At 44.2% G+C, this 13,841-nt stretch overlaps 1 protein-coding gene across 1 annotated transcript; it reads left to right on the forward strand.

The window, feature by feature from the left end:
• Positions 1 to 571: 571 nt before the first annotated feature.
• LOC145417841 (uncharacterized) lies at positions 572 to 952 on the forward strand. The gene has a single exon (XM_080286462.1). It carries the CDS (start codon positions 572 to 574, stop codon positions 950 to 952), a length of 381 nt encoding a protein of 126 aa, XP_080142588.1.
• The last annotated feature ends 12,889 nt before the right edge of the window (positions 953 to 13,841 follow it).

The following is a 13,841-nucleotide window of genomic DNA, read 5'->3' on the forward strand; positions in this document are numbered from 1 at the left end:
GATGACGCCACTCAAGAAAATTACAGGCTCCCTGATAAGAATCCACCTCAAGCCAGACGCGACGCCCTTCGCAATTCACATACCCAGACCCATCCCCTTCACCTTCAAGGACCAGGTAAAGGAGGAACTCGACTCTCGTGCAACAGGGGATCATAGCACCTGCAGATGATGAGCCCTCAGAGTGGTGCCACCCAATGGTCCTCGTGCCCAAGCCCAAAGGCGTCCGCATCAAGGTGGACCACACCCGCCTTAACTCCCAAGTGTCACGTCTCATACATCCCTCGCCTACGCCCATAGCAGCAATCCGCAATGTCACCCAGTCAGCTAGATATTTTACCACTGCCAACACACTACATGGATACTGGCAGATGGAGTTAGCAGAAGATCGCCACCTCACCACATTTATCACGCCCTACGGCTGTTTCCAGCACTGCCATGGACCAATGGGCTTTGCAGCGACTACTGCCTCCGAGGTGACATGGCCTTGCAGGGTGTCATCAACTGTGTAAAGGTAGTGAACGATATTCTTCTCTATGATAACCTCCCTGCCCACTTGAGGAGGATTTATCAAATGCTGTCCAGATGCTGCGCCTATGGCATCACTTTGAACAAGGACAAGTTTGTGGTTGCCACACCACAAGTCAACTTCTGTGGGTATATGATCTCACCAGAGGGCATCACAGCTGACGAAGAGAAAGTGAAAGCCATCAGAGACTTCCCTGCACCAACAAACCTCACCAACCTTCGATCGTTCATGGGCTTAGTCAGTCAACTTGCAGACTTCACTCCCGAGATAGCTACGACAGCACAGCCCTTATGCCTGCTAATGAGCCCCAAGCACTCATTCATATGGACACCAGACCATGAGCAAACATTTAACAATGTCAAGAAGGCACTGTTTGCACCACCAGTACTAGCACCTTTCGACCCAACCTTGCCCATAGTCATCTAAACAGACGCCTCCCGTCTCTATGGCATTGGATATGCCCTCCTGCAAGATCACGGTCAAGGCACACTGCGTCTAGTTCAGTGTGGTTCTTGATTCCTGACTGATGCCGAGACCCACTATGCTACAATCAAGCTGGAAATGCTAGCAGTTACCTGGGCCATGGCCAAATGCCGACTTTACTTGTCAGGATTACAGCATTTCACTCTCATGACCGACCATCGACCTCTTATCCCGATCCTGAACCACTACACATTGGACGCCATCGAGAATCCTCGCCTCCAACGCCTCAAAGAGAAGGTTGCACCATACATGTTCACGGCCGTGTGGCGCGCCGGGAAACAGCTGTGCATACCAGATGCACTCTCCCGAGCCCCAGTCAGCCGCCCCATGCCTGACGACGAAGAGGACTGCACTGCGACTACCGCACACGTCCGGTCCTTAGTTGCACACACCGCCACTTCTTCAGACGACCAGATAGCGACATCCCTCATCGACGCCAACAGAATCCTCCAGGAGATTCGCACCGCCGCCACTCAAGACCCAGCCTACAGTTGTCTGCTCGCCTATGTGTCCACCAGATTTCCCACCAACAGCTACGACCTGCATGCCTCTGCCCTACCCTACTGGAAGCTACGAGACAGCCTCTACGCGGACGAAGAACTTGTACTATACGGCCCTCGGATCGTCATTCCTGCTGCCCTCCGACGACGCACCTTAGCCCACCTCCACGACAGCCACCGAGGTGTTGAAGACACCAGACGTCAAGCCAGACAGACTGTCTTCTGGCCTGGCATCGATTCAGACATTAAAAACACCGTGGAAGCCTGTGAGGCTTGCCAGCAACTCCGACCCAGCCAGCAGCAGGAACCATACAGGAATGACGACCATCCGACAAGGCCTTTTGAGTCTGTGTCAGCTGACTTTTTCCAGGTAGCCGGGAAATCGTTCCTGATGATCACTGACAGACTGTCTGGATGGCCAGTAGTCATTCCCTGTGGCTGAGACACCACCGCAACCAGGGTCATCCGGATGTTCTGCGGATACTTCCGAGAAGTGGGAGTGCCTCTCCGCCTCAGGACCGACGGCGGACCCCCATTCTCCAGCACCGCCTTCAGACAGTTCACACAATGATGGGGTGTCCATCACCTCACCTCACCACACTACCCCCAGTCAAACGGCCATGCTGAGGCAGCTGTCAAAGCTGTCAAGTACCTCATTTTCAAGGCGACATCGACACCAAGGAATTTGACAGAGGCCTACTTGAGTTACGCAACACCCCAACCACTGCCGGATGCTCTCCTGCCCAGGTCTTGTACGGCCGCCATCTTCACACCTGTGTACCAGCCCACCCCGAGTCCTTCTCTGAAGAGTGGCAGGCCAAGGTTGAGGAATGTGACTGCCGTGAAGCAGCCCAGGCTGACCAAGTGACCAGTCGGTACAACACGCACGCCTGACCTCTTCCTAGCTTGACCATAGGACAGCGGGTCAGGATTCAGGACCCAGCTTCACACCGCTGGGACAAAGTCGGGGTCGTTATGGGCCGCGGCAGGGCACGACATTATGAGGTACGCCTGCCTAGTGGTCGTGTGTGGTGGAGGAATAGACGTCATCTCCGCCCAGTGCCCCTCCCTAGTGACAACGCTCTACCCCAGCGCACAGTGCAACCCGAGAGTGTTAGTGAGAACTCCCCACCCCAGTCCCCTGTGGTCCCTTGCTCAAGCCCGGAACTAAGGCCCTCACTTGACTCCTCCACTGCCCCTCGACGCTTTACTCATCTCGCAGAAAAGACTGAGATCCGCTCGAGAGTGAACTACGAGCATAAAGGGGGGGGAGGTGTATAGATATGAAATATTACCATGTTGCCACTGCAGTGTTGCCATACTATGTGCTGTGTCTCGCTGACTCTATGACTCTTGTATATATGTCCCATGTGTTAGTTAGACGTGACAACGCCGCATCTAGCTAGCCAGCCCAGCCTTAGTTAGTTCCTCACCAGCTTTCGCCCTGTTACTACACGCTGGCACCCTGTTATCTGCCCTGTCTGTATCTTCAGTAATAAAGTCGTCCCCAGTCCACTGCGTTTCTCCAGGACCTTCCCTTCAGCCTTACCCTCGCTGGAACCAGTTAGGAGGTTCCGTGACATCATACCAGTAGGGAACAATTTGCAGGGTTCCAGCATTTGGTTCCTCCTTCCTTGCATTAAACACACACACACACACACACACACACACACACACACACACACACACACACACACAGGTACAGGAAGTGTATAAATTACTGGGAACTCAAGATGTAAGGAAAACCCCAGGACCTGGTGGAATTTCTAATTGGGTTCTGAAGGAATGCAGAGAACAACTAGCGGATAAAATTCACAGTTTAACTGTGTGTTCTCTGGAAGAAGGGAAAGTGTCTCAAGAATGGAAGAGGGCAAATGTGGTACCACTTTATAAGGGTGGAAACAGGGAAGAACCCCTGAATTAATAGATCAATGTCTCTAACCAGCATGGTCGCAAAATTGTGAGAGAATCCTGAAAGACAGATGGATGAAATATCTAGAAGAGATTAATATTTTGGCTGAATGTCAGTTTGGATTCAGAAGTGGAAGGTCATGTGTTTCCAACTTGTTGAGCTTTTACTCAAGAGCGATTGACGTGGTACAGGAGAGAGACGGTTGGGTGGATTGTGTGTACTTAGAGAAAGCCTTCGACAAGGTACCCCATAAGAGACTAATGTGGAAACTAGAGTATATAGGAGGACTGAAGGGGAAACTCCTAGAATGGATGAGAGACTTTTTGAAAGACAGACAAATGAGGACAGTAATAAAGGATAGGATGTCTGGATGGAGGGAAGCAACAAGTGGAGTCCCTCAAGGCTCGGTGCTGGCGTCAGTTATGTTCCTGATTTACGTAAATGATATGGTAGACGGAGTGAACAGTTATGCAAGTCTGTCTGCTGATGACGTAAAGATCTTGAGGAAGGTAGAGGTTGAGGAGGATTGTAATATGCTGCAGGAGGATCTGGATAGGATACATTATTGGAGCCAGATGTGGGAAATGAAATTTAACGCAAAGAAATGTAAAATATTGGAAATGGGTAAAAGTACCAGGAGGCCATCACTGAATTAGTTGATGAGTAATGAATTAATCACAAAACGAGAGAAGAGAAAGATTTGGGAGTGCTGGTCCACGATAGTTTGTCACCTGAAAAACATATTAACAAGATAGAGAGACGTATAAACTCTTGACTAACATAAGAGTAGCATTTCATTATATGGATGAGGAGATGATGAAAAAATTGACAGTGGCCATGATCCGCCCCAGGTTAGAATTTGCAGTGGTAGTGTGGTCCCCACACAAAAAGAAAGATATAAACAAGACTGAGAGAATACAAAGAACAGCAGCCAAGATGGTCCCCAGTCTGGCAGATCTGTCATACAGAGAGAGGCTAGAAAAGCTGGATTTGCCTTCCTTAGAAGAAAGAAGAAAGAGAGGAGACATGATTACAGTGTTTAGGACCATGACAGTAGTAGATAAAATTGACCGAGAAGATCTGTTTGTATGGGATAAGAGAGCAAGAGGACACGGAATAAATTGAAGAGGTCAAGCTGCTTGAAGGATATCAAGAAACATAGTTTTCCTTATAGAAGTATAGACCTGTGGAATAGCCTGGACAAAGAGATCGTCCAGTCTAAAAACTTAAACGAGTTTAAAGCTAAATTTGACTTATTGAGAAACAGCGACGGGAACCCACGAGGCCGAGGATGAGATGGAGGGATAGGGTGGAGAGTTATATGAGAGAGGGGGGTGTGAGTTCGGAGCAGGGAAGTGAAATGGCGGGGGACAGGGTGACGTGGAGGCGATTTGTTTGTGGCCACCTCAAATGGGATTGAGGCGTCTTGCAATAGATAGACAGGTAGATAGAGGTAAATACATAAATATTTGGAACGACTTAGACGAAGAGATGATGCAGGCGAAAAACATTCATGTGTGTAAAAGTAGACTTGATAAATGTGGATATGGAGACAGGACAACACGAGCATTGCTTAATTCTTGTATACTACAAATAGGTAAATCCGCACACAAAATTCAGTCTAATTTTTATTGCACACTACTAGAATTACCATTTCAAAAATGGTAGTGATCATAAATGTACTTTACTGAAGCTACTGTGAGCACCTCAGAGCTAAGTTTATTTAACATTTGTAGTATGTGATTCACTTTACCATATCAAAGCCTTTGAAATATATCAAATCTTGGTGATGCTAATCACTGAAAGAGCAGCTTTGTATATTAATAAACATTAAGCAGCATAATCCTTATTCCTTAAGCACACTTTAATCTACGTCAAAATCACAAACTTTATCTTACAGTAGTTGTCCCTCGTTTCTTGCTGTTGAGCTAATGCCAGTTTCAGTTACAGGTACTGTATTTGGACAATCTTCCCAGTATTTCACAGGATCTAGATACATTTTATGGGGTCTGGCAATCAATATTAATGGCTGAGAAGCAACCAAAAAGAACAAGACAGTGCTTCTATTCGCTTTAAGGCTAAGTAAATACAAGAAAAACTCACCAAAATAATATCAAGAACACACTTCATCTCTGTAGTAAGGCTAGTTTAATGTTTTTCTTTAACAAAAACAGCATCATGTAATAGTATCTGATGAGTATGCAAACTCTGATGTTTATTTGCATCCCTTGGTGAGTTTGCCCCAGTGAATTTGTCTCCCTGCTTTGATAAATCCCACCTCAGAAATATGGGTAAGCAACTACACCTGGTATCAAATTAACTGAAGCCCACTATACGGTATGCTTAAGTTTGATATTTCAAGGTGTCAAGTTTTGTCTGCATTTTAAGTCAACCATTCCTCAACTCCAAATAATCACGGCAACAAACCAACGTATATTTTTTTTGGAAGGAACAAGAAATCATATCACAAGGTAAGGTAGGCTTATAATATTAGAACCTGAATATTGTTGACAGAATTCACTGAACCGTAATCAAACTCGCCTACAAAAAGTATCACACCAATAAAATTGGTACTGATGTGTCCAAGATTTGCAAGGCTAGAGTCTGATACAAATGGGAAATACCAAATAAGAGACGTAAAGGAAACTGTAGGAGGTTGGTAGTCTCGAATACCAACAATTCTGCTTCATTGAATGGTCTGAGAAAGTAATACACGGTACACAATCCACACTATTATTAAAGTTTATAGGCATGTACAGTTTAGTTAGTAATGTTATCATTAAAGTATACTGGGTTTATATCTAAGCCACTCTGAAGAAACTGCAGCAACCTGAAAATAATCGAACACTTTGACTCACGAGGAACATGTACAAACGTGAAGCGACACTAGCATGTTACAGTAAAATATGTCTACTAAAATGTATAGCCTATCCCTGTGACCTAGAGTATAATTTGTTGCGTAATTCAGTAGGCTATTATGGAACAGTTTACAGTTATAATGCAATTCAATGGAAGAACAAAATTAGATAACTGGCCACACTATGGTGTGGAACATGTTCAAGTTGAGTAGGTTGTAATGAACCTACGTAAAAATTTTATGTTCACCACTTTCCACTGTACCTTCAGTTTACTCTCACTGAAGTTGTATTAATTTTGTTGTTTGCTTTTTGGAAAAATCAAGTAACCAAGCTGCAACTGGTAACTTGCATCATGGGTCCAATGTATGGCTACAAAATTCCAGATACTAACACAAAATATCTTATAACATTATTACTTCTGAACCAACTTCCATCATTTTTTATGTGGTAAATCCTAGGTTTTTAAGGATGCCCAATCAAATTAACTACTTGAAATAGTCCAAACTTCAATAAGTTTAGCATTAGGATACTGTAATTTTAAAAATACTGAACATTTATTGTACATAAACATTCTAGTGAATATTGAGAAAGTCTGTTTCTCACAGTCACGTAAATTTTTCATGAGGATGATGATGATGATGATTTCAAAAAGGTACACTTGACACCCGAAAGTGACATCTCAACAAAATTCCATAACTAGTATGTGTCCCAGTTGACAACCCCACCCACCCGCTGGCCTGGGAAGTACTTTGTATGGTAAGTACTGTACGCGCTCATTCCAGAACATATCTACTGCAATAGCCACCATATTCCAAATGATAATGCTACTTGACATGAGAAACTAGTAATTAATGATATAATACAGATATTAATACCCCGGTATACAATACCCCTAGATGCTATACATCAGCTTAACAACGAGGATAGAAATACCACCATACCCCACCTAATGATGGCCAAACCCTGGTTTAATGATGGGTTTTGATTTTTTTTTTTAATGATTTTGATGATAGTTTAGACTCAAATTGTGTTTAGGTTGATTTATGAAGTTTTTAGACTTAGATTAATGTGTTTTAGCCATAGATGGGATGAACATTGTCATTTTCGGATACAGTTTATTATGATTTTTTTCAGAAATATTTGAAGATTTTCAGATTTTATTTGTTGGTTCTATTGAGTTTTTTTTACAGGTGTTAGGCTTAGGTTAGCTTCTTTCACAGATGTTTGGCTGTTTAGATTGGCTTTAAACTTGTTTTGTGGCTCATTTGGGTTTTGAACACGGTTGGGGGAGAAACCCAAGGCTGAAAAACACATCCTATTACTTTACATGTACAGAACATACACATTGCCATCTTACAAGAAACAAAACTACACAGAGCACAGAAAACACCGACATTTCATAACTTCACCACCATTCGACAAGACTGGGCCGACGGCGGTGGCGGTGGACTCATCACCCTGGTACACAAATCCATCAACTTTGCAGATACCAGTGCACACACAGTCACTTCTCCCCCCACATGACAACAGAAATACAATCAAAATATGCACTGGTAACAAATCACACATAACAATCGCTAACACATACATTCCCCCCCAATCGTCCCCCACAGTACCACGCAATTACTTCCCACAGATACACTACATCACTAACATACCCAACATCATCCTGGGTGGTGTTTTCAACGCCAAGTCGTCGGCCTAGCATGTCAACAACCCTGACACAGACAGAGGGCTGGTACTACAATCCCAGACAGATCATCTTTTCATACTGAACAGTCTACAGAAGACCAACATACCCATATCCCACACCAAGCCCACTTCCTCCCATCATCTCCAGACATCACCTTCTGCTCCCCAAACCTCGCCCCCACTACATTATGGAGAGTGGTCAAAACCCTAGGTTCTGATCACCTCCCAATCATCATCACTACCAAAACCAGAATCACCCCGGCTGGCCACAAACACACATACACTAATTATAAGTGAGCCAACTGGGAGGCCTTTGTAACTGAAACAGAACAACACTTCAAAACACTAAACAGTACACCCATCACAACATCAACACTGCTGTGCACTTTCAATACAATTATACAAAATGCAGACAAAACACATCCCTAGAGTTAACAGAAAGAAACACAAACCCAACTTCACACCAGAAATTCAAGGCCTCATCAGACGATGGGACACACTTCGACACTCCCCAACACCCCACACACCAGACACCGTACAACATATACAAGAGCTCAACACTCAAATAAACAATAAAATATCAGAACAGGAAACACTAAATTGTAAAAATTACCTCCAAACACTTGACCACAAAACAAACATCAGCAAACTCTACAAAACACTAAACAGCATCACACTTTCCAACAGCAACACCACACAATCACACGCTGCCATCACAACAACAGACACCATACCCTCAAACAAACATCAAGCAAACATTCTCATCAATCACTTTTCACAAGTCAGCCATCTAAACCCCCATCCCGAAGACCGACGTATCATCCGACGTAAGAGACAGTTCCCCATAGACCCAGACTATGCACCTTTCACTTACAACCAGACGAAGCACATTTTTAACAACTTCAAGTACTTACCTCCCTGTGGACCAGACAACATAAGCAACATTCACCTGAAACACCTGGGACCACAAGGCATACAAGCACACACCAACATATCAAACTACAGCTACTCACACAACATAATACCCAACATCTGGAAGCATGGCATTATCATCACTATCCCTAAACCCAACAAAGACCCCACGTTGCCCTCCTCACACCGCCCCATCACACTCCTGTGCACTCCCTCCAAAGTCACTGAACGACTGGTACTACAACTAGTCACACCTCACATTCCCCTAGCCCAGTCACAAAATGGCTTTAGGCCACTACACTCCACAAACACCATTCTAACAGACCTTACACAGAGAGTTTTTGATGGCACGAATTCTGCTAGGCCACCACATAGAACACTCCTAATCACACTAGACATTAGCAAAGCTTTTGATGTCATCCCCCGCCACAACCTCACAAACAAAATACTCAACACAAACATGCACAATAACACAAAAAGATGGCTGGCAAACTACTTAGCAGGCAGATGTGCACACGTAACATTTGCCGGTCAGTCTTCTAACATCAGAAACTTCACAAACAGCGTCCCCCAAGGATCTGGTTTGTCCCCTATATTTTTAACCTATACATGCACGACATACCCACACCCCACAAACCACAGATACACATAGCTTCCTATGCAGATGATATAACACATGTACGCACCAAAACGCAAACACAGCTGCACACATCATTCAACCTTACCTCAACACACTACACGAATGGTTCACCAAAAACAGGCTCAAAATAGCCCCAGCCAAGTCTACAGTGACCCTTTTCACAAACTGGACAGCAGAACACAGTCACATCCCACACCTCACCATAAACAACACTCCCCTACCACACGCCCAAAATCCTTGGTGTAACATACAATACGTCAATGTCATTTAAACAACACATCACAATCATTAAAAATAAAATAACACCAAGACTCAATGCTTTGAGGTCACTTGCCCATACAACATTCGGACACAACAAAGAAACCACCACTATAGTATACAAACTATACATACAGTACGTTCAGTGATGAATTATGCAAGCCCTGCCTGGGCTTCTAACCTCACCAGAACACACTACAATACCCTACAGACCATACAGAACAAGGCCCTAAAAATAATCACAGGCTGCACAGCTACTACACCCACAGACCACCTACATCAAGAAACCAAATTCCTCAAAGTCAGGGATCACCTGGACATGAGAGGCACCCAGTTTCTTGCTGCAGCCTCCACAAACCCACAACATCCACTATATTACATGGCAGCACATCCACCCACACCAAGGAACATCAAAACAACACCCAGCACACGATACCATACACAAATACTGTCATCTCTCCCCCCTCACCCACCTCAGACCAGCTTCCAGAAGCATATATCCACACTCAGATCACTCTCCCCTCCATTCAGTCACTTAAAGACAACACACAGCTGCATGCACGGCCTTCTGACATCCACCCTTCTGAATCCTATCTCCCTCGTGAGGACAGGGTCCACCTGGCCAGGCTGAGATGTGGGCACCATTCAGCCCTCTTAAGCTACCAAAAGAGGGTGGATGACTCCGTCACTGATGCCTGTCCAGGATACAACACAGCACCCCATATTATGGAAGACTGCATTGCACACCATCACCTATGCCAACAACACAACATGCACTCTTTGAGAGCTCTGTGGGAAAGCCCGGTCTCAGCCATTGCCTTCCTAAGGGACTTGGGGCTGTTCGGCCAGACTGCCTAGGGAACAACTATTACTACTACTTTACATGTTAAATCTCCCACGATGTACGATACCCTGCCTAACGATGGGTTTTTGCCTAACCAATTGCATCGTTAAACCGGGGTATACCTGTACTTCTAGCTACTTCAACAACAGTTTACTTGAGTCAGTTATAAAATTAATCAATTTTCTGTTATCTCAATCACCATCCAGGCCTCTAACACTGAACTGTAGGATTCATTGCCAACTTGACATCATAGGAATTTCAATCTGTCTCTCTATCTATTGCCAGACGCCTTAATCCCGTAAAGAGTGGCCACAAACAAATCGCCCCAGTGTCACCCAGTTCCCTGCCACTTCACTGTCCCTCTCCCAGGTCACACACCCTTCTCTCATATACCTCTCCACTCCATCCCTCCATCTCATTCTTGGCCTCCCCCTCCCTCTCCCCTCCTCCACCTCACTCACATATACTCTCCTCATCAGTCTCTCACTCTCAATCCTCTCCACATGGCCAAACCACCTCAGTGTGTTTCTCCTAACGCTTCCTATCACACTCACAACGTTCCTTTACTTCCTCGAATGTCAGTCTGTCTCTCCATGTGACTCCACTTGCTCCTCTCAAATAACTCTTTTCCACTGCTCTCACTCTTGACTTCAGTCCCTCCAACAAGGTCCAAGCTTCACTGCTATACAGTACTGTACAGTATGTTAGAGTTGGTGTCACAATACTGTCATGTAGTAACTTTTTCACTTCCATGCTCACGTCCCTGTTTCTTATCACTGCTTTCAAGGAACCAGCAACCTTTCTTCCTTGTTGTACCCTTTTAAGCAGTTCACCCTCTAAACTTCCATCCTTACTCATCACACTACCCAAGTACTTATACTCACTCACATTTTCCATATCCTCCTCATCCAACCTCACCGTACATTCACTGACCTCACTTCTCTCAAAGAATCAGTCATTGTAATTAGATGGGAACCCCTATACTATCCGGATGCCCACTTTCTGGACACCCCACTTACAAGACATTGTGGGCTTGGACCTTCAGAACCCAAAAATGGCCAAAAAACAGAAAAAATCCCCCCAAAATTCCATTTTTTCCCCTCCCGTAATTTGAAATTGCCGCGCAGCGCCAAACAGCTGTTTACCCCATAGCCCCTTCACCCCTTACCCCTTCCTTCCTTCCTCCCCCCTCTCCCCTCCCCTGTCAGGGTTGCCATTTGGTATTTTTCATTAACAAATGCGGGCCAATTTAGTCATGAAAAATTCGTTTGGTAATGAATCAGGATAATGCATTAACAAACGGATTTTTCACATGTATGAGGATACACAGGATGGAGATGGTGGATTGTCTGCTCTCTCTGATTAGTCTGCTAGTCTACATAGCGTGAAAATAATCAACCTGTTGTTCATTATAAGGAAAGTGATTACATGTATTTACACTTGTATATATAATTAGTGAAGAATAAATATTAGCTTTATGAATTTGGTAATAAAAAGTTAAATTTGGTAATGAAAATTGAGGAGTTTGGTAATATGGCCATTGTGATCTGGCAACTCTGTTTCCCCGTCACCAACAGTCACTGCCTAACTTCGATTGCTAGCAGATGCTTATTGCAGTGGATGCCATATGTGCTCATTTTTTGTGACTAAACAGTGAATAAACTGCAATACCTTGCCAGGGAATTTACAGTGTTGTGCAGTGTTAAGAAATTACAATTTAGAGTGCAAAGGATTAACTGTGGAGTGCAAACTGGCGGTTGAAACTGGCGTGGTGCAGTTAACAATGTCAGTGTTAAACAATTATAACTCACAGTGCAAATAATTACGGTAAGTGCAGCACAACACTTGATTACTGTACATGCTTCAAGAGCAATTTCACCACTGCAAAAGCCTTAGAGAAGGGCCACACACGTGCTGTAAGTACACTGGCTGAGGTACAGTCACTTCTAATTCCTCATTCTTTGGTTCTTTTTCATTTATTTCATGCTTTATATCCATTATTGGTGTGAATAGGGTCTTAAATAGGTGCCATGCATTTCCGGTAGGAAGTTATTTAGGTGGCATTCAAAGTTAGGCTAGGTTAGGGTCCTTAAGTACCAATCCAGCAGGCAGGGGACCACTTTCTGGACATGCCTTTGGCTCTATTACATCATATAGTGGAGAGATTACTGTACTTGATATCACCAGAATGTTGCAGTTAGGCTGCTTGATAATAACACTCATGGTACTGTAAACTCTTGAATATAATCCCAATGGCAGTTGTGCTAGTACACCCTTTTTGTAACAAACTACTCGGTACCAGACCCTTGACGTTAAAGTCAATAGCTTGTTAATGCCGAACACCACGCTGTTTAGTAATTTCCCAGGCATCATGGCTTCTACTGAACAAAGATAATTAAATACAGAGAGTCGTTCAGCCGTATAGTCGTACACAGTAACAGACAGCTAGGTCTAAATGGCTCTTTTTCTCAATAAATGCTCTATTTATGACGCCCTTCACAATATCGGTCACTCAGAAGCTGATGCAGGATGCGGAGGAGTGCAGGTGTGTTCTTACCTAATTGTATCTTTACAGGAATGAGTCAAGCTCGTACTGTCCCGTGTCTTAAACCATATTTATCGTACATATCTTTAAATTTGTGAATTGTTTTGGCACACACTATTTCATTCAGTACCGGTAGTGCATTCCATTGATCAATTGCTCTGTTTGGGAAACTGAATTTCCTTACGTCTTTATCACCTCTCTTCTTATGCAGTTTTTTGCAGTGCCCTCTTGCTGATGCTTCTCCATATGTTAAGTAATCATATATGTCTATTTTCTCCTTCCCTGATATGCACTTATATAGCATTATCATGTCACCTCTTTTCCTTCTCTCCTGTAGTGTTGGTAGATTCAGTTTATTTAGTCTTTCTTCGTAGCTTAGGTCCCTTAAGCTTGGTATCCATCTTGTAGCGGCCCTTTGAACTTTTTCAATCTTGTCTATGTGCTTTTTGAGATGAGGACTCCAGACTACTGATGCATATTCCAGGGTTGGTCTAATGAATGATGTTATTATCCTTCTTAGCATGTCTTCATTTATGTATGTGAACGCTATTCTCATATTTGCAAGCAGTGCCAACGGCCATGCCACGTTGAGTACACCGCTTCCCGTCCGATCAGCGAAGTTAAGCAACGTTGGGTCTGGTTAGACCGCCTGGGAACACCGGGTGCTGTTG

The sequence above is a fragment of the Coenobita brevimanus genome, chromosome 111, assembly GCF_032717465.1.
Source record: "Coenobita brevimanus isolate Jiangsu-jjx chromosome 111, ASM3271746v2, whole genome shotgun sequence".
In the NCBI taxonomy this organism is placed as follows: domain Eukaryota; kingdom Metazoa; phylum Arthropoda; class Malacostraca; order Decapoda; family Coenobitidae; genus Coenobita; species Coenobita brevimanus.

Excerpts from the sequence above, each read along its gene's own strand:
- LOC145417841 (XM_080286462.1), top strand. The coding sequence starts at position 572 with ATGCTGTCCAGATGCTGCGCCTATGGCATCACTTTGAACAAGGACAAG.